The 20,811-nt window shown below is 39.1% G+C and overlaps 1 protein-coding gene across 1 annotated transcript; it reads right to left on the reverse strand.

Moving 5' to 3' along the window:
* Positions 1–649: 649 nt before the first annotated feature.
* Positions 650–20,607, reverse strand: AKAP17A (A-kinase anchoring protein 17A). Its single transcript, XM_034757553.1, has 5 exons — positions 20,470–20,607; positions 17,937–19,162; positions 8,557–8,705; positions 4,851–5,091; positions 650–3,146 (listed from the first exon to the last, which is right to left on the reverse strand). Exons 2-5 carry the CDS (start codon positions 18,696–18,698, stop codon positions 2,232–2,234), a joined length of 2,067 nt encoding a protein of 688 aa, XP_034613444.1. The 5' UTR covers positions 18,699–19,162; positions 20,470–20,607; the 3' UTR covers positions 650–2,231.
* Positions 20,608–20,811: the final 204 nt, after the last annotated feature.

The raw sequence follows: 20,811 nt of genomic DNA on the forward strand, positions 1-20,811 counted from the left end.
TTAACCTAATCCCCACCCACCCACCCACTCTTTTGAGTACCCTACTCACCAGGCTATAAGAGATTCTGGAAGGGTCTTTCTCGACCTCCAGTTGAAGCTGTTCCACGCTGTATAAATAAATATTCTTTGGCACAGGAACTGGAACCCAGGTGTTCCCCCTCCCACCTAAGTGACCTAACCACCAGACTATAGAATCATACACACACACACACTCTCTCTCTCTGCTCCTATCACTATTGAAGTATTTTATGCAAAGTGGAACTGCTTCAACAGGAGAGATCGAGAGACTCACCCCAGAATAACCAATAGCCTGGAAGTTAAGGTGCTCATCTGGGAGAGGGAGACTTGGGTTCAAATCCTGCTCCGGAGCAGGGATTCCAATCTCCCCCAACATCCTTGGTGAGTGCCCTATCCACTGGGCTACAGGTTATAAGGGGGGCACCACTGCTACCACTGTTTTTGAATCTAGGCCATTTTTTTTTTTGCTTAAAAAAAAAAAAAAAACACACACCTTTTTAAAATGCCCCAAAACAAAATGTTTCATTCAACCTATGTGAAATTTTTTCGATCCACCCAAAATTTAAAAAACAAAAAAATCCGTTTCCATTGAGTCTGAACTATTTTTTATTTTATTTTTCAGAACTCCCAGAGAATGAAAAATAAAATCAGTTATTTTCCCAGCTCTAAAAACAGATGACGAAGGTACAGGAGCTATTCAGAGGGAAGGAAGTCTTAAAAAGCCTAGGGGTGGGGTACAGTAGCCACATGCAGAGGGTTGGGGAAATGCTCCTTTTTCAGCAGCTAGAACTGAGGGGAAGGTGAAAAGTTTTCAGCAGACTCAGGCTATAAGAAAATCTTACCCCTTACACAGAGATCGGCAACAGCAGGTTGGTAGAAACCACCAGTTGGGGGAAGTCACTGGGCTGCACACCAGTGTCCTCATTTTTTGTACTGATTTCGGGAAGTAGCCATATATCATAAATTCTGACCCAAAACGAACACTACAAAGTTAGTGATCTCATATTCAATATAGTGGGGAATTACAGGGATATCTCAAAAGATGGGTCAATTTCATTAATGAACCACAACTTCAAATATTTTTTTCAAAACAAATGTCACAAACAAAGCAAGTTTTAATATAGTACTTTTGCAAATTTTTAATGTACTGACATATGAAAACAGCAATTTGGGTTCTCTGGAAATAGATTTTTCAAGTTTACCATAAAAATGAAAACTACACTGTTCTTTCACCTTCATGTTACAAGCTGTTTTAAGATTCCTGAGCTTCAGTTTTAGAAGCAAAATGTTATAAAAAATTATTTAATTAGATAAATTGCATCCTTGAATCTGAACATTGCAAGTAAAATATAATTTAGCAAGAAGGCCCCTTTTCAAAAAACAACATATCTGTATGTACTTGAAACATAAATTTAACTGTTTCCATACCACTTTAAATAATTAGAAACAGCCAAAACATTTTAAAGACATGACAGAGCAGCTTTGTGGCCATTTTTGAATATTTCCTGGTGTTCTAAAAGCACAACAGTGCACCTATTCTGAAATAGAAAAGAATTCTGAAATGTATAAGTGGCATTAGATGCCATGATCATTTGGGCCCTGTGGTTTTCCACAAAGTAAATACACCTCAAAGAACAATGGAGGCATTGCAGCACAGTTTAAAAGATATTCTGTAAATATTCTGGTCACTTCCAAATTTCATACAAAAATACTGCCCCCTGGCTCAATTAGCAAAAATTCTGCTTTGCTACATGTTTTTTCATTGAGTGCATAAGGAAAGGTTTGTAGTCAAATATTTTGTACACAATAACTTGCCAAGACTGGAATCCTGATAACTGACACCTATATCTCTCCTAATTCAGAGGATGTTATGATTGCAGACATTAGAAACTAAGTGATCTAATCAAAAGATTCAGAAAATGGAAACTAATGAAAACCAAGTTAGGCTGGTTATCAGCACTGTAGAAACTCAAGCACGTACGGTTATATCTACAGCACTGTCGTAATGTAAAAAAGGAGACAAAACAGATCATAAAGAAACATTAAAATCTAGTTATCCGTATCTTGGGTCCATGAACTAGATTCAAGTTAGATAATTCACCGAACAGCAACTTCATTTTTTCCCCACAGTAGTCACACAGATGCGATCTACTTCAGAACTTTCTGGCCTTGATCTGTCCTGTAACAGCCTTTTTTGAAGGCAAATTCCTTTATTACCTACTCCAAGGACTTCTTTGCTTATTCAACGATCTCTTTCGGTGCTTTCGTTTCTTGCCCAAGCTTTTGTGACCATGACTTCTCTCTTTCTTATCTTGTCTGCTCTCAACACTCAAGGCCCGCTTATGCGGGGTGCGATCTGGGCTTAAGCTTCTTCGGTGAGGGCTGCGACTTTTGCTAGGGTATTTATGGAGTCTGCTTTCTTTCCTATACTTTTCATCTTGACTACTCAAGTCTCTTCTGTGTTTGCTCCTTTCCTTTTTATCTTTGCTATTATCAATACTTGTGTCACTACATGAATGGCTCCTCCCCTTACTTGGCTCTCTGTTACACTTGCCTTGCTCAGAGGATAAGTCCTTCCTGCACGCATTCGCGTCATAGCTTGGCGTACTCTTGTGTTGCTGGTTATTGGCAGGAATACAAGAAAGCACACCTGAACTCCTTTTATCAGAAGAACTTTCAGTGCTATTGAAATTAAGTATCTTGCTTTCCTTAACATTAGCTTCCTTGTGAAGGTTTCCATTTAAATACTTGGATTGAGAGTTCACACTTTCAGTGGATATTACTTCCCTCTGATAGACCTGATTTGGTTTACCCATATTGGACTGTACCGAGGTAGATGTTATACAGCTAGATGACACAATCTGTGGACCAGCCACAATAGTTTTCAACAGGCCAGACTGAGATGCCTTAGTTTCCTCCTTACTCTGATGTGTGTCATCTGTTTTCTTGCTCAGGAGATTGCTTAATAGCTTCTCCCTTAGCTCCTTCTCTTTTCTTTGCAGTCCAAGTGCTCTCTCTTTTTCCTCCTCTACACGTCTGAGTTCAGCCTCTTGCAGCCTTCGTCTCTCCTCCAACTCCTGAAGACGGACTCTTTCTTCATTATGTTCCTGCTCCAGAAGCTTTACTGCCTGAAAGACATTGAGGGGGAGGGAGGAAATGATGAGAAAGAAAGTTTATAGATGTGCTTATGTCTCCCCAAAATCCCTCTGTTAAAGAAATCAGAATTTGTCATATACAAGGGAAGCCTGTAAAAAAGGAAACCATTTCCAAAAAATAATTTACATAACTCTGTGCGCTAAGGCTATTGGTCAACAAATAATGCTGAAATGAAAAAGCAGCCAGCTCAGCTTAAGGAACTGGTAAGGGGAGTTGGTACGTTTCGTCTCCAAGTTACTCGTCAGAACCCAATAGGAGCAAAAATCATTACTAGCCAACAACTATTCAGGAATCTATATCATATGAGTTGAGCTCAGTCCAGTTCCCAGTGGACAGGTGTCAACGTTATAGTAACCAGCATTAGGATTAATGTTTTTGTTGGCAGTCAAAACTCCATGATTGAATGGGTTTAAGATACTTCAGGTAAGTTAAAAAAAATTGAAGTTTTTATTCTGTTAAGTATGTAAAATGTCTAATACAATCAGCAAACTATTGTGTTATATTTAAATATTACATTTACCTTGCTTTGCCGCTAAACAAAAGAGGCTTAGTTCAGTCCTTTGCAAGTTTTACCCTAGGCGTGAAGGGAAAGACAGCTATCCACAGAAAATGGTGCAATAATTGATATTCTCAGGTATTGCTTCAGTGCACAACACAGTAGTATCTAAACAACTTTTTATACCACAATGATGAACATACTATAAGAATCTAGATTTATTTATTTTTTTAAAAGGAAAATCTTATAAAAATTCTCTAAGCATTATTTTCCTTGGAGTGAGAGTATTTAATTAGACTCTACTCAATGGGGATCAAGAACTCAGGAATTACTAGGGTGATGCACATATGACGATGTGATGGATAGAAAGGCATGCTGTGTTAAAATGTTATCACTACATTTATGCTAATATACAGATTAAAACACCCCGATGCACGATGGCAGCAAGAGACAAAGCTGTGCATTGCCACGGACGGTTGCATTACTGCTTACTTAAAACAGTTACTAAACATTAGCCATTAATCCAAAATACCTGCGATTACGACTTTTTCAAGAAACAAGAAAATATTGTGTCCTGTTTAGGGAACATATGGAAACAATGTTGACGACTGTAGACTTAGACATGATTTGACACGTCACCATCACTGTCAGTGGATAACAGATATTTGTATTTTTGTAATATTGTTACACCTGCTTTTTCAAAAGTACTTTTCAAACATTAGCAAAATAAACCACAATAATCCCCACTTCATAAATGGGAAAGAGAACAGTTAAGTGAACTGCTCAAGGCCACAAGTGATGCAGTGGAATCCTCTGTCTTAGTCCCTTGCTCAGTTCTCTATGCCATGTTTTCCGCACATTTCTTTCTTGGATCTCAAAGTAGTGGGCAGGCCTCTTTTCTCAACTCATGCATAATGTTATTCAGGTCAATAATTTCAGGCTCTCTTTTTACTCCACTCCTGCCTTCCTAGGGAACAGATGCCTAGGCAAACATCCTATGGCTTCAAGACAGGCTCTTATGAGTTCACAATCCATACTATTCAGAGGGCTGACTGTTGGCACATGTAACAGCTAAGTGGTCTGGCTTATGAACACATAAGTCACTTAAAATTTTACTCTACCAGTTTTCATTTTTGTTAGCTCTTGAAATAATACGAAAAAGACAGCTTTCCAAAGTTACCTTTGCTCTGCTAAGCAGTTCTGCAATTAGTCTAATGGACTGAAGATTTCTTTGCGCTAACAGGAGCTTCCTCTCTTCTAGTCTTATTTTCTCTTGCAGTTTTTTCTGCTCTTCTGCTTGCATTTTTTCAAGTTTCTTTTTGTTTCTACGAACTTCACGATCCTTCTGTTTCTGTTCTCTTTTGCGTAACTTCTCTTCTCTTTTTCTCTCTCTCTCAAGTTCTTCAAGTTCTTTCTGTTTCCTAAGAGCAATTAATTTGTACATTAGCCATGACAGGAACAATTTTGGATTTTGACTTGTATTACAATTTAAGTTAAAAATACAGGATTTTGTTATTTTTTTCAAGAAAGACAGGTCTTATTGATTGCTGACATAGACAGAAGCAGGAAACATCACATATGCATTCAGTGAACACCTTTAAACATTTGCCTTCCCACACAAAACTAAACTGACATCAGATAGACTGTTCTAGGGATAAGCAAAAATTTAAATATGAGATGTTTTAGGAACCAACACAAGTAAGATCATAGAGCATTTTACTGATCAAATTAGAAATACAGTCATTCTGAGTCAGTTGGCTGGGCAATCCATCCTTCAGAAGAAAAACGTTGAGCAGATATTAATTTAAGAATGTGCAGATAGTAGCAAAGGCCAAGATTTTCAAGAGAATACGTGCCTAAACAGTGGCATGATTTTCAGAAATACTGAACAGGCAGCAGCTTCCACTGAAGAATTCCACTTTAACCACACAAAGTAAATGGATCTAGACAACCTAGCTTCCTTACTCAGGAAAAATTTCTGTTCAAGTCAATAGTTTTGCTTCATTAAGGAGTGAAGAACAGTGCTCTTGGAGAGTTATTTATCATCTAAATGATAAAAGAAGATCACTGATGCACGGGCTCCAGTTTCCTTAACATACAATTACTGAAATGATTTGCTATCCTCAGATTTATGTTCCATATATACCTGGCATCCCTGAGATATTGTATGTATACACATACTTTTTTCCTAGTAATACATTCTAAAACTTATAGCCCATCCCTGAAAAAAACCTATCTTTGTTAAAGCAGAACCATTTCAATAAAATGATTTACTTGTACAATTAGCACATGGCCTTCCAATTTTCTATCTAGAAAACAGATTTTAAAAACTTCATGATCCAAGCTAAACCAAATCATTGTAGTTTAAACATTTCAACTATCCAGTTCTAGGAAGCACATTTCCCCCAAAATATCAAACTAGCTCAGTTTATTTTTGTGTCGCTCACTGCCTGAACCTGCCTTCCTCAGAACTAATGCATAATTATCATTCTGGTCAGCTATCTTCTAGGAACAACAACAGCACAACAACTGGGGCTTAGAGGAATGACTGCGTCTAGCACTAACATGTAAAATCCACCACAACTGAAAATCTTGTTGGTGGCCTCAGAAGCACTAAGGACTGGATTGGCCATGGAAACTGAACTACTCTCACCCCTAGAGGTGGTCCCTCCAGGTCAGAGTTGAGGCACCTTGGTGGGACGATGTGGGGAAGCTTGCCCAGGCTGTACTTTTCTGTGGATAGAAGACTTAAGTCTTCACTGCTGTTAATCCGGAACAAGCAGCACTAACCTCACTTAAAAAAAAAAAAAAAAAAAGAAAAAAAAAAAGAAAGAAAGAAAGAAAGAAAGAAAGAAAGAAAGAAAGAAAGAAAGAAAGAAAGAAAAGAAAATTGTATCAAACTATATACAAGTGTCATGATATTTTGTCATTTAGAGCCAACAAGTTTCTGTGAGATCTGTGTCATCAGAACAGTTAGTTTGCTTTCTAATACTGTCAGTAGTTGGGAAACATTGAAGTCTGAACTAGCTGGGCACTAGAGTAACGAAAACCACAGCTTCTATCATCTTGTTTGTAAAGAATCTCAAAGCAAGGGAAAATAAGCAGACTGAACACGCAACACAAATCAAGAAAGTCATTTCCACTCTATGTAAGACTGCAGTAATACAGGTTATAAGCAAAACGGAAATTCACAAAAGAAGTCTAACAAATTAGCCGGTTCTTGTAATAAACACTGGACAGAAATTAAGTTAGCTGAATTTAAAGTGAAGAGATGCTCTAATGGGATCAACCATGCAAAGCAAAAATCAAACATAACACATTACCTTATCACTGTTAATTGCCCATGTAGTACTTTTGATGTGAATGAGGATTTTCAAAGGTGAAGATGTTTACCCACTATCTTTAATAGTAAAAGCTTACATGTCTGTTACCAGCATTGGTATACATTTTACCAAAATCATCCATTTTAGTTTAAACGCTTTTTAAAATAGTCCAGAAGCAATAATTTTGTGCAGAATTATAAGAAATTATAGGTATTATAATAAATTTACCAAACTTTCAACTTCAGTGATGGTCATCTCAGCTCCAGATTGCATTGCACAGGATCAAAAATTAAAATCTGCAAGTAGAGTAAGGATCTGCCACAGTTTCTACCAGTTGAAGATAATTTATAGGGAAACTGGTCTTAAAACAAAAGATTCGCAAAACATAACTAACTCTTGAAACAATTGAAAAACTCTGCCTTTTATTACTAAGGTATTTCAAAATTAGAAGAGCATTAAGAATTTGGAATCTGATTTGCTCACACCACTAATGTAAGTGATCAAAATATATTTAATAGAGAGTTGCATGATAAAATTCTCTCTCTCTCTAGAGAGAGAGAGAGACAGACACACCTATCTCATAGAACTGGAAGGGACCCCAAAGGGTCATCAAGTCCAGGCCCCTGCCTTCACTAGCAGGACCAAGTACTGGCCCCCTCAAGGACTGAATTCACAACTCTGGGTTTAGCAGGCCAATGCTCAAACCACTGAGCTATCCCTCCCCCCAAAGGGGATTTTAATATTATGTTTGGAGAATTCTGTGAAAAATAGGATTCTGATTTAGAAGACTGAATAGGCTTAAAGCTAACAATATATTTTGAGTCAATTAATAACAGACTTAAAGACCATTTAATATCTTCACTGAACTAGTTAAAACACTTTGTAACGGACTGCGTATGTCAGTTTTAATATAAGATTGGATTTTTGTTTCTATATGTGGAAAGAACTTGTCTATAAAATTAACTTTTTCTGGGTTAGAAATATGATTGCTAGTGCATGAGGGGAAAAAAAAGGTACAGTAAAACCTCAAAGTTACGAACACCGTGAAAAATGGAAGTTGTTCGTAACTCTGAACAAAACGTTATGGTTGTTCTTTCAAAAGTTTACAACTGCACATTGACTTAATACAGCTTTGAAACTTTATTATGCACAAGAAAAATGCTGCTTTCCCTTTATTTTTGTAGTAGTTTACATTTAACACAGTATTGTACTGTATTTGACTTTTTGGGGGAGCTAGGTGGAGGGGGGGGAGGGGGAACTGCTGCAGCCTGATTGTCTACTTCTGGTTCCAAATGAGGTGTATGTTTGATTGGTCAGTTTGTAACTCTGAAGTTCTACTGTATATGAAAGTGAAGTTACAATATGATCAAATTAAACATTGCTAATTTTGAATGGAATGAAGAAATGTGGGGACCCAAAGTTTTAGCCCTGCAAGAGACTGAGATTTAGTCAAATTGCTCATTCATTCCTAATGTGAGGGAGATAAGGGGAAGGAAATGCAGTTTTCTTGTATTTTATCATCGTTTTTAAAATTTAAAAAATGTAGATACAAGTTAGATCTACCTTTCCTCCTCCTTTTTTTTCTCTTCTGCTTCTTTCTCTCTGCGTTTTTGTTCCTCTCTTTGTTGTTCAAGCTCTTGAAGTTTTTGACGTTCAAGCTGCCGTTTCTTAATTGATGCATCACTCAGGTGTTTTGTTGAGTCAAAGGAAACCTTTACAGAGCACAGTTAAGAAACAATGAGTTTAAGAGGTCAAAAAACAATTCTAATCTAGTACATTTAAGTGGCAGCTTTGCAGTCACTTCATCCCGACTTTTGGATTTTTTTATGCTTGCTCTTGCAAGTCTTGTCATGTGAGAAAAAGTAAAATTTTACTCATGAGTCCAGGGATTTATCCAGTAACAAGTATATAAACAATTTAACATGTAGCTCCAACACATTCAAACTTTTCCCCTGAACCTTAAAGGATACTTTCTGAACTGCACAGTGTTGACTGACTTCCTTTTCATAACAAAGCCCACATTGTACTCAATTAACAAATCGTAAGTGCATGACTTAAAACATGTCAAAGCAAATCTTACTAAGCCAAATTAAAAAAAGAAAACTAAATAATATTTTCTTGTGCTCCACGAATTTAGATTCTGTCTGAAATTGAACTTATTCATGTTTTTCTATTCAAAAGTAGTACTGGTATTTGTGATTTGAAAAAGTGAATCCTAGAGAGCTTAGCCTAAAATAATAAATTTTAGGTACTCCTACGTGATTTTCAATTTTAAATACTCTTATGAACATAAATCCCCAATAACTGCAAAGTAGGAGAATATTATACTTCATTATATAGCCATCAGATTAATGTTTAAAACACTGGCCCTAGTCTCTATAGACTTCAAACACCCATGATACAACTGTTATCTGATATTGTGACCTATCAAATTTGTTATAATAGACTTGTTATTCTAACTGAGGAGCAGTGGCTGCAAAAACTTAAGCCCTTTATCATGACAGAAGCAGTAAGATATGTATGCCAGATTTTCAGGTATTATGGAAATGTATTTTTATTAAATTTTCAAGTACAGTTTAAAAATGGGTTGAGATCACACAATGCAACAAATTTATCATAAATTTTGGTTATATCTGCACTTCAAATACAATTAAGATGTCTGCTCAGTTGTATAAATTGAATTTATTTTCATTCTACAGGTGTTTGCTGATTTTTTTAATTTTAATGTTGTATCTTGTTACCCCTCTTTAAAAAAGGTACTCTCTCTTAAAAGTTTAATTTTGTTTAGTTTTCTTATGAATGTGTTGAACAAATATATAGTCTAGGTTCAGCATGGGACTTATATTTGTAAATATATACACACACACAAATATACTGGCAGTGTGGGCTTAAAAAGTTTTATCAGTAAATCTGAGATGTACAGGCAGCACAGACACAAAGAAATTAGATGATCAGAGCTAATCTGGAGAAGAGAAAGGTGTTCTGTCTTGTGATGGGGTATGCTCCCCACACTCATGTTGAATAGGTTAGCGTAGGCCAGAGGGGACAATTAATCTATTAGGCTGCAAGATGGGGGAATTCAGGCTGAGCGGAAACTCAGTTGTGCAGGAACAGGCAGGGTATTTATAATGCCAGGGAGTTGATAGCAGAAAGGGGCTGCAGGGAAATTGTCTGCAGTCACTCCCTGGGACAAGGGAGGTGTGTTTGGGACTACAGAAATTAGTTTGCAGTTACTCAGTGGAAGAAGGGAGAGTGTGCTAGCAAATCCAGAGATGGGGGAGCTGTTAGGATATACATATTCAGGCCGGTCTGTAAAGGCCTATACTTTAAAAATTTAGGTGTATTCTTATCACTTAGCTAGTTATAGAGGTATAAAAGAAAGAATCAAAATCACTCTCTGTCTGTGTAAGGGAAAGTCTGAGGCTCTGTTCTTAGGCTAAGTAAGGCCTTTGGCTAAGCAGCAGAGGCAGCAATAAACTGAGAAGTGAACGGTCACATCCTCACATCTCAAACTAGTCACATGGAGATAAGGGGCTATTGGGCTGTTAGGAATACAATCCTGTCCTGATATTCCTATCACCTCCAGAGAAAGAAAAGAGCCTAGAACACGTAAAAGGAAATTTAGTTTAATAGTTTTCTATCTGGTAAAAAACTTACTTATCAATAAACACAGCTGGAAAACCCTTATGTCTGTATAAATGTAGTTGTAAAATCCTCACTTCTGTATTGTTTTGTATGTTTAGTTGCATGGTGTCTGTCTGGTTCTGTAACTGTTTCTGTCTCCTGTATAATTAATTTTGCTGGGTGTAAACTAATTAAGGTGGTAAAATATAATTGGTTAAATAACCATGTTACAGTATGTTAGAATTGGTTAGTTAAATTTCAATAAAATGATTGGTTAAGGTATAGCTAAGCAAAACTCAAGTTTTACTATGTAGTCTGCAGTCAATCAGGAAGTAAGGGGGAAATGGGAGTGGGGAAATTAAAATCATGTTTTGCTAAGGGGGGAATGGGAACATGGAATGGGAACAAGAATGGCTCTGTGGTGTCAAAGCTGGGAAGGGGAACACTATTAAAAAAAACTAAAATCATGCTTGCTAAAAGTTCACCCCAATAAACATCAAATTGTTTGCGCCTTTGAACCTCGGGTATTGTTGCTCTCTGTTCATGCAAGGAGGATGAGGGAAGTAAAAGGGTAAAAGAATAAGCCCCCTAACATCTTGGTGCCATGACTCGGATGCATCACATTAAATAGGTAAGTGGCAGCCTGTAAGTCCCCCTCCCCAACAGTCCACGCAGCTGCTTGGAGGGGGTATAGTAAACTCTCGTAATGGTAGTTGCGGGTTCTGGCAAGCCAGGATAAAAATTTTTTACAATAAATAAATAAATAAAAAACAGGGCCCATACCAGGTGCAGGGTCAGCCTGGGATTAAATTAAAAAAGGAAATGGAGGAAGTGTTAGGAAACCCAGAAGGATGGGGGGTGGCTGAGAAGCCCACCCTCCTTTAGTATATGGGTAGTAAAAAAAGGTCCCTGCCCAATAAAACTAAATGCCTTCCAGGAAAAAGAGGCACTTCAGTCCACTTGTGAAAGGTTTGAAGAAAGGGCAGCATTATGGAAAGCTGCCAGTAATCTTTCAAGTTTGGTGCTGTTTCAGCAAGGGCTGCTGAAGGGTTGTAAATTAGTTAGGGGTGGTTAAAAATAATTTGGCACAACAGGGTTTAGAGTCAAAAGCAAAGTCAACAAACCACTTTTAGAGACAGGAGCTGGGACTTGGTCCTGGGGAAGTAAAGAAAAAAAAAGGTTTCAAAGTGACAGGGTTTGCAGGAGCAGGTAACAACCCCCACTCTTCTCCCAGAACCAGGATAAAAACCTGGGGGTAAGGGTTCCCAACTGTTTCAACCCAAGGAGCCTACTTTTGGTTCAAAGCTAACTATATCCTTTTCTTCTTTTCCTTCTTCTTTTTCTCAGTTTACTTAATTTGCTGCTGGTAGCCTGTACTTTAAACTAACCTGACAGGCTTAATTGGTTTCTTTCCACCTCTTTCCCCACCTCTCCCCCTGCCTTTCCACACTTTTGTTTTTCTAAAGTTTTAATAAAGGATACTTTAAATACTTATGTAAAATGTTTTTGGTGTTTTGTTTAAAACAAAGTATAATAAAGGTCTGCTAAATTCCACTGGAATTTTTAAAGTAAAAGATCCATGGGCAACCACGAAAACAAATGTTTTACTGCCTTTTAAACAGTCTCAAGGTAAAAACAGCAAGGGTTAAGGCAGCTGTGTGGCAATAATTGTACTTGGTGGCTAAGTTGTTAAAAACAAAGTGCACTTACCTTAAAAAAACTAAATGTAGAAGTAAGTAATTTAAAAAAGTAAGTAAAAAGGTACAAATACCTTTTGCAAAAATTAATACTACGGGGTTTGGAGGAAAGTAAACATTTAAAAGTTGTAAAAATGGCTAAAATGTTAAAGCTAACAGTTGTGGTGTTACAAAAGCAAGTTTTTGGTTTAATAATAAAACCCAGTTATATAAATGTACCTGTATGTGCAACTCTGTGCAGTCACATTAAATAAAAGCTTGGTAATTAAATTATACCAGGGGGTCAGGAAGAGTGGCTACTACCACCACTATGCTTCTGTCCCCAGAAGCCTTTACAGCTATTCTTAAAAAAGGGCCCTTTTCCCACAAAAATGGTCTATAGGAGCCTGCTGCAGGCAGCAGGCGAAAAAATAATCTAATCAAAATTATTTCACTATTGGGTAATGTAATCAAAATCGCTAAAGAAATGTCAGGGGTTTCTATTAAAACTTAACTGCTCCTGGCTGTCTCTGGTTGTACAAAATGAAAGTGTAATCAGAGTACAGTTGTGTAAAAAAAAGTAATCACAGTGCAAAAAACATTAGGCAAAAAATAATTGTGTGTGCACACGCACAGGGAAAGGAAAAGGGGAGCAATAGTAAAAACATTAAGCCTTGTGGTGGCTCTACAAAAATCAAACTGTCACTTTGGGGGTGCATAAAAACTCTGTGGGCATAAAAAGGCAGTTACACCTTGTGTAAAATTAATATGGCTAATATAATGTTATAAAGGTTAAACTATTTCCCAGAACATATGCAGTGTACATTAAAAAAGGGGTAAAAAAATGCAAATAAAACATGGTATTTAATTAAAATCCTGTTAGGGCTCCAAAAGGAGCCACAATAAATTGTGCTTTCTTTTTCAAATCTCTGTGTTTTAAAGCAAAAAATAAAAGTAAAAAGTAATCAAAACTCTGGTAAAAGTAAAATGTGTCCCTTTTAAAACAGTCTCTAAGCTGCTAATAGCTTTAAATTCAGAGGCAAGCCAAAAAAGCCTCTGTGTAAATGCAAATTACCTAGCTGATGGGAAAAGGAGGAAACTACCCATAAGTAGCAGCACAAAAAAATCTAAAAATAATAAATACATCTGGTCAGCAAACAAGCTACTAGAAAACTCAAATTATGGCCCTCAAAGGTAAAAAAACAAGTCAAGCCTAAAAGTAAGGAAAATAGGTTACCCTGTGGGGAGGGGTGTGTGTGTGGCAAAAAATCTAAAGCTGTCCCTCAGCTATTACCTAAAAATAAACTTAAAGCTTGGTACAGCAAAAAAACTATTAAAAACCTGATCTGTTGTACAAAAGGAAAAACTAAGGCATACCACCTCATAAATTTCATAAATAACCAATAAGTGGGGTAATTCACTAACCTAACTATAAAACAAAATAAAAACAGCCTAAAGGTAATTCTTCTGTTTTTCCTGCAATTAGCAAGAAAATTTGTAAAAAAAAAAATTGGTATTATTATTAAGCAATAATCTGTCCTCGGGGGGGGGGGAGGGGGAATTGTTTTTTGTTATGTTTTTCAAACACTCTACAAGCACGCTGGCGCCAGCAAAAAAATAACCCAAAATACCATAAATCTAGGTTTTATGTGTTTGTCTGTGGTGTTTGTCTTGTTGTTAGCATGATGTGGGTGGGGAATGGCTTCAAAAGGCTAACCTAAAAAAAAAAAAAGTATAAAAATGCAAAATGCTCAACTAAAAGGCCAGCACCTGTGTAATAGCTACCATGGTGCCTAAAAATAAAACAGCAGCTAAGGTGGGCCCCACAAGCCCTATAAAAATAATAAAAAGGGAAGAAGCTCACCTTCCACCTTGATGCCTGGCCCTGGAATCCCCCACCCCCCCAAAAAAGGTTAGTGTTAGGATATACATATTCAGGCCGGTCTGTAAAGGCCTATATTTTAAAGATTTAGGTGTATTCTTATCACTTAGCTAGTTATAGAGGTATAAAAGAAAGAATCAAAATCACTCTCTGTCTGTGTAAGGGACAGTCTGTGGCTCTGTTCTTAGGCTAAGGCCTTTGGCTAAGCAGCAGAGGAAGCCATAAACTGAGAAGTGAACGGTCACATCCTCACATCCCAAACTAGTCACATGGAAATAAGGGGCTATTGGGCTGTTAGAAATACAATCCTGTCCTGATATTCCTATCACCTCCAGAGAAAGAAAAGAGCCTAGAACACGTAAAAGGAAATTTAGTTTAATAGTTTTCTATCTGGTAAAAACTTACTTATCAATAAACACAGCTAGAAAACCTTAATGTCTGTATAAATGTAGTTGTAAAATCCTCACTTCTGTATTGTTTTGTATGTTTAGTTGCATGGTCTTTGTCTGGTTCTGTAATTGTTTCTGTCTGCTGTATAATTAATTTTGCTGGGTGTAAACTAATTAAGGTGGTAAAATATAATTGGTTAAATAACCCTGTTACAGTATGTTAGAATTGGTTAGTTAAATTTCAATAAAATAATTAGTTACGGTATAGCTAAGCAAAACTCAAGTTTTACTATATAGTCTGCAGTCAATCAGGAAGTAAGGGGGGAATGGGAGCAGGAAATGGGAACTGGGATGGCTCTGTGGTGTCAAAGCTGGGAAGGGAAACAAACAAATGCTAAAATCATGCTTGCTAAAAGTTCACCCCAATAAACATCAATTTGTTTGCGCCTTTGAACTTTGGGTATTGTTGCTCTCTGTTCATGCAAAAAGAACCAGGAAAGTAAAAGGGTAAAAAAATAAGCCCCCTAACAGGAGCCAGGATTAGGAAAAGTTCAGGGAAAAAGCAGAAAGGTTCAGGAAGATGCAGACTTTGGCTGTTGATTAGAGGATCCCTCAGCTGGAACCCAGAGTAGAGGATGTACCTGGGTTCCCCTACCAGCCACATGGAAGTGGCACCATAGGGGCACTGAAAAAGAAGACTGCCTAAAACTGCTGGTAAGGAAAGTGATATTCCAGAGGGGAAAACATGCATAGTGATCTGGCCAGAGATCCACGTCACAAAAAGGGAGCACCCTGGGTTGCACAGAGCGAGAGAGAGCAAAAGAGCGGCAGCAGGGCAGGCAGCGAGCAGCAGAAGGGGGCCTCAGACCTGGAAAGAGCTAATCCGCACAGCAGCCAGAAAGAGGCACCATATGTGGTGAGCTGACCCCAGTACATATCTCTGGTTGCTAAGATACGGGATGTGGACCTTAGGCTAAAAGGGATCATAATGGGAGCAGGAAAGAATCCACTCATTGTCCTTCACCTGGGAACAAATTATAATGCTAGATTCTCATTGGAATGCATCAAAGGAGACTATGATAGGCTGGGGGAAGACTATGATAGACTTAAAGAAATGGAGGCTGAGGTGATCTTCAGTAGGATTCTGCCTGTCCCTAGAAGAGGAGAACGAAGGCAAGACAAGATTATGATGATCAACAGATGGCTCAGGCCGTGCTATAAGGAGGGCTTTGGAATGTTGAACCACTGGGAGTCATTCACGGAGAGAGGACTGTTCTCGTGGAACGCCCTCTACTTGACTAGGCAGGGAAATGGATTTCTGGGGTGGAGGCTGGCACAACTGATTAAAAGATTTAAACTAAGAATCTGGGGATATAGTTGGGAGATGCTCATGTAATATCCATGCCTAATACTAATATTGAGCAGGAGGAAAATCAATAAAGAAGATACAGCAATGGAGAGAGAATAGGAGAACGGACATCAAGAGAAAAGATAATGCCAATACCAATGACGATAGTATCGCCTATCTATCTGCTGACAGTAGAATGACTGTACCCAATCGGGTGAGGAATCTGGGCGTAGACAAGCAGAAACAATTTAAGATGTTTGTACACCAATGCAAGGAGCCTGGGTAACAAAATGGAGGTATTAGAATTAATGGTGCAGGAAGTGAAACCAGATATTAAAGGGATAATAGAAACATGGTAGAATTGTAGTTATGACTGGAGTACAGAAATTGAAGGGAATGTGCTGTTTAGGAAAGACGGAAATAAAGATAAAGGTGGTGAAGTAGCATTGTATATTACTTATGAGTAGACTGTAAAGAAATTAGAAATGATGGAATGGATAAAACAAGAGTCCGTTTGAGCCAAAACCACTTTGGGGAAGAAAGTGACCAGATGGTTCCCGGGGACAGCACTTGGGGTATGCTACACACCCCCAGGATCCAATTTGGATATGAATAGAGACCTCCTTAATATTTTTAATGAAATGAATACTACTGGGAATTGTGTGATTATGGGAGACTAATTTCCCAGATATATATTGGAGGACAAATGCTACTAATAATGGTGGAGCCCACGTTTTCCTGGATGTGATAGCTGACAGATTTCTTCACCAAATAGTCACCAAACCAACAAGAGGTAATTCCATTTTAGATTTGCTAATGGTGAATAGTGAAAAGAACCGGTTGCAGGGGACAACCCTGGTTTGAGTGATCATGAGCTAATTCAGTTTAAACTAAACGGAAGGATAAAACAAACAGGTCTGCAACTAAGGTCCTTCATTTCAAAAGGGCAAACTTAAAAAAATAAAGGGAAGTTAGGGAAGTGGACTTGGCTGAAGAACTCAAGGATCTGAATGTGGAGGAGGCTTGGAAAAGTTGCAGAAGCTATCTGAAGCCAGCATCACAAGCAAGGGGGGCTGGGAGGGATTGCAGTGAAGGGCGGCAGACTAAACAGGATGAACAAGCGTCTCAAACAGGTTATTAAGAAAAAGCAGAAAGCCTACAAGGAATAGAAGATGGGCTGGATCAGGAAGGAAAGCTAAGTATTGGAGATCAGAATGTATAGGGGGAAAAGTGAGAACTGCCAAAATCCAAGCAGAGTTGGACACTGCAAAGGAAATTAAAACTAGTAGTAAAAGGTTCTATGGTCATATAAATAAGAAAACAAGGAAAAAAGAATTGGGACCACTAAACACTGAGGATTTGGGGGGGATTAAAGGTAATATAGGCATGGCCCAACACCTAAATGAATACTTTGTCTCAGTTTTTAAATAAGTGTAATGAAGAGTTTAGGGGTAGTGGTGGGGTGGCTAATGGAAATGAGGATATGGAATTAGAAATTAATGAAGCCAAGCTCAAACAGCTTAATGGGACCAAATGGAGGGGCCTGGATAGTCTCCATCCAAGAATACTGAAGGAACTGGCACATGAAATTGAAAGCCCAATGGCAGGGATTTTTAATGAAGCCATACACTCAGGGATCATATCCTATGCCTGGAGAATTGTAATATAGTACCTATTTTTAAGAAAGAGAAAAAAAAGTGAGGAAGGAAATTACAGGCCAGGTATTTTGATCTCAATTATATGCAAGGTGTTAGAACACATTTTAAAAGAGAAAGTAGTAAAGGACCTACAGGTAAACTTCAATTGGGATAAAATACAACATGATTTTACAAAAGGTAAACTGGACCTTGAAAACTGGAGTAATAGAGACTGTTTTTATGCTGTCACTTCATCAACAATCTGACTTGATATCAGTATAAAATGCAGCTGTAGAGTTTAACATGTTAAACTCACACATGGAAAGGACATTCAACAGTATTTTTTCCCCTTAAGGTCTATTACAGAATAACTCTGCAGTTCCTCACCTTTACATTGCAAGCCACTGCTTTGCCATCATCACCTTTGTACATCAGTTTCATCCCTCGCAGGGCATTCATGGCCTTGATGAAACCTGCATACTCATGATATTGAATGTAAGCTTCAAAATTCAAATGGCCTCCAAAACTGAAGGTGTGAAAGTTTCTACCAGTCATTTCTTCTCTATATGGGTCCAGCATGGGTATGTCCACATTACGTATTTCCCCAAATTTCTTAAATACTTTTATAAGGACTTCTTCACTTGGTTTTTCTGAGCCAGAGTCCTTCAGTGCAAACCATTTGCAAGGTAACCCCTCTAAGTGAATGGTGTCTGGTCTCTCCCCTGGCAAACTTTCGTTCATATCTTTGGCATCACGAAAAAAGGAGTCCCAGTCATGTCTAGTAGGAAAGTCAATTTTATATTCTGCAGCACGAACTTTTAAAATGTCAGAGAAACCACTAAGTTTTATTGTTTTGCCATCAAGGCATGCTAGAAAGGACTTAACCAAACTCTTGTTTTCAACTTCTCCTTCAAAACGGATGAAATCCATGGTGCTTTTGGAAATCCGTAGTGTGGAAAACTGATGAGTTTGCACCATTCCCTTTAGTCTTTCCATCACTTCCCAGTTGGAAATGGATTTTCCTGGTTGCTTGAGCTGAGGAAGTGCCACGCTGATAGACATTTTTGTAATGGGTTTAAGGTACAAGCCATAGGAAGCACAGAGCTCTACTGCTTCTGATGCATCATGAACTATTGTAGCAGCCGCCATAGCACAAAAAAAGAAGTATAAAACCACTAAGAAAAATGTATACTCAACTAACTTGTAGGCGACACTAACTGAGGAAAGTGGTCCTTATCTGTAAATAATTGACTGGTTCTGAGATTTAAACATTACCAAGTAAAACCATTGATTCTTGGCATGAGAGTCAATTAGGAAATTTAAAATTAACAGCATTGCCATTATAAACTGTTTTCTAACCATCACAATATATAAATTCAGTTCCAAGACTTAAATACTACAGTCATAAGCAGTACAATTACGTCCACAGGGAAACTGAAAAGCTGATGATATGAATAAGTGTGGTTTGCTACTCAATGGCTCAATAGAAAGCTATGCTTCGGGAGGAAACACTGTGGAAGTTATGTCGTCACCCAATGTTAACATGAGCAGAATTACTAGAGTGCCAACTAGCAACAGTTATACTGCAGCAGCTTCAACTGGACGACTTTATTCTGGAAGGGAAATAAAACAGATGTCAATTTAAAGGAAAGAATTAGTCTTATAACTCTTGCTCAGACCTGAACAAACTACACAAGGTGTATCATCAATATAGTGAGATCCCCTCTACATGTTGGTAAACATCAACTGCAAATCCCCATTTGATTACTAGGGCCATAAATGGGGGAGGTGAAAGGGCTGGTAGAATTAATAGGCAACAGAACATACTTCCTAAAATCACATTTGTGAGTTTTAGCCACAACATAAGATAATTTTAAAGCTAGAGCTCATACATATAACCATCCACAGATCTGCCATTGATTTACAAACACAACCATTATAATTCATAACATATAAACAGACTTGGAAAAAGTTTCTTTTTATCAGTAAATGTCAAACACCTATTTCACCTTGCACACACATACTTATGAAAAAAAATATTTCCATCGATGATAAAACAAATTTTCAGACAGGCAAAAGAAGAAAAATGCTAACTGAAAACCTATTAGGTGTTGGGTCCCCAGTGGGACTAACACACATGTGACACAGGCCAGGCTAAATAAAATGAAGGGGATTTGGAGCAGTAATATTACATCGGGGCCCCTTACAGCTGGCATCACTGACTGGGCCGTTAAAAGTCCTGTCGGAGGCGCAGTGGGGCTAAGACAGGCTCCTTATTAGAGTTTGTTTCACAACTAATTACTTTGTATATTTTGACATATGATATTGAAACTGTCTTTTAACCATGATAGAAGCTTTAACTTTTTGAATCAACAGCTACTATGGGTCAGTAGATAATTATTGTGTGATTCTCTTCCTCCCCACCCCTGAATTCTGCACAAAGGTGAAATAACCACGGAGTGTTTCCTTCCACAGGACACGCAACAGCCGCGCACAGGCGAGTGATGCGACACTAGGGTGACCGGATGAGAGGAAGAAAATATCGGGACACGGGGGTGTCCGCCGGCGGAGCAAAAAAACAAAACACCTCGCCCCCCACCCCATCCCCCGCCCCTACGGGCTACGCAGGCCGGCGCCGGGCGCAGCCTCGGCCACCAACTGCTACTCCCTTCCCAGCCGCCTGGGGAGCCCCCGCCCGCGCAGCGCCGGGCACCGAGCATGGGGCTCTCGCCTGACTCTGCCCCCGCCCCCGAGCCCCGACCGCGCGGGCGGCGGGAGCCACAGAAGGAGCTGGGGAGGGGAGGGGAGGGGAGAGAAGGGTTGCGAATATTTACGGGGTGAAAGGTCACATTTATCCCCTGCGTTCCCCGCCCCCATACGAACGGAGGGTCACGAGCCGCGGCCCCCGGGACTGACTCACCCGCCACGTCGGTCTCTGGCCTCCAAACCGCGGCCACCGCCGCCGCCGGCGGCTACGTCTGACCCAAAAGAAAACAGAACAGCCGCCCTGCTCCCCGGCGTCCCACAAACCCCTGCGGGGGGAACTTCCGCTTCCGGGTTGGCTTAACCAGAGGGAAGGGGGGCGAGGGAGTCCAGAGCGTCCTGGAAGTGGCCGGGCTGGGCCGCTCCTCCGAGTCTATGGTTCCCGGGGGAAAAAAGAATCACACGGGCCCGGCGTGGATTGCGGCCGCGCGCCCCCTGGCGGGCGGAGAGGAAATGGCAGCGCCGCAGGGGCCCGGCGGGCAGGCGGGGCTCGCGCACT

The sequence above is a fragment of the Trachemys scripta genome, chromosome 1, assembly GCF_013100865.1.
Source record: "Trachemys scripta elegans isolate TJP31775 chromosome 1, CAS_Tse_1.0, whole genome shotgun sequence".
Lineage (NCBI taxonomy): Eukaryota > Metazoa > Chordata > Testudines > Emydidae > Trachemys > Trachemys scripta.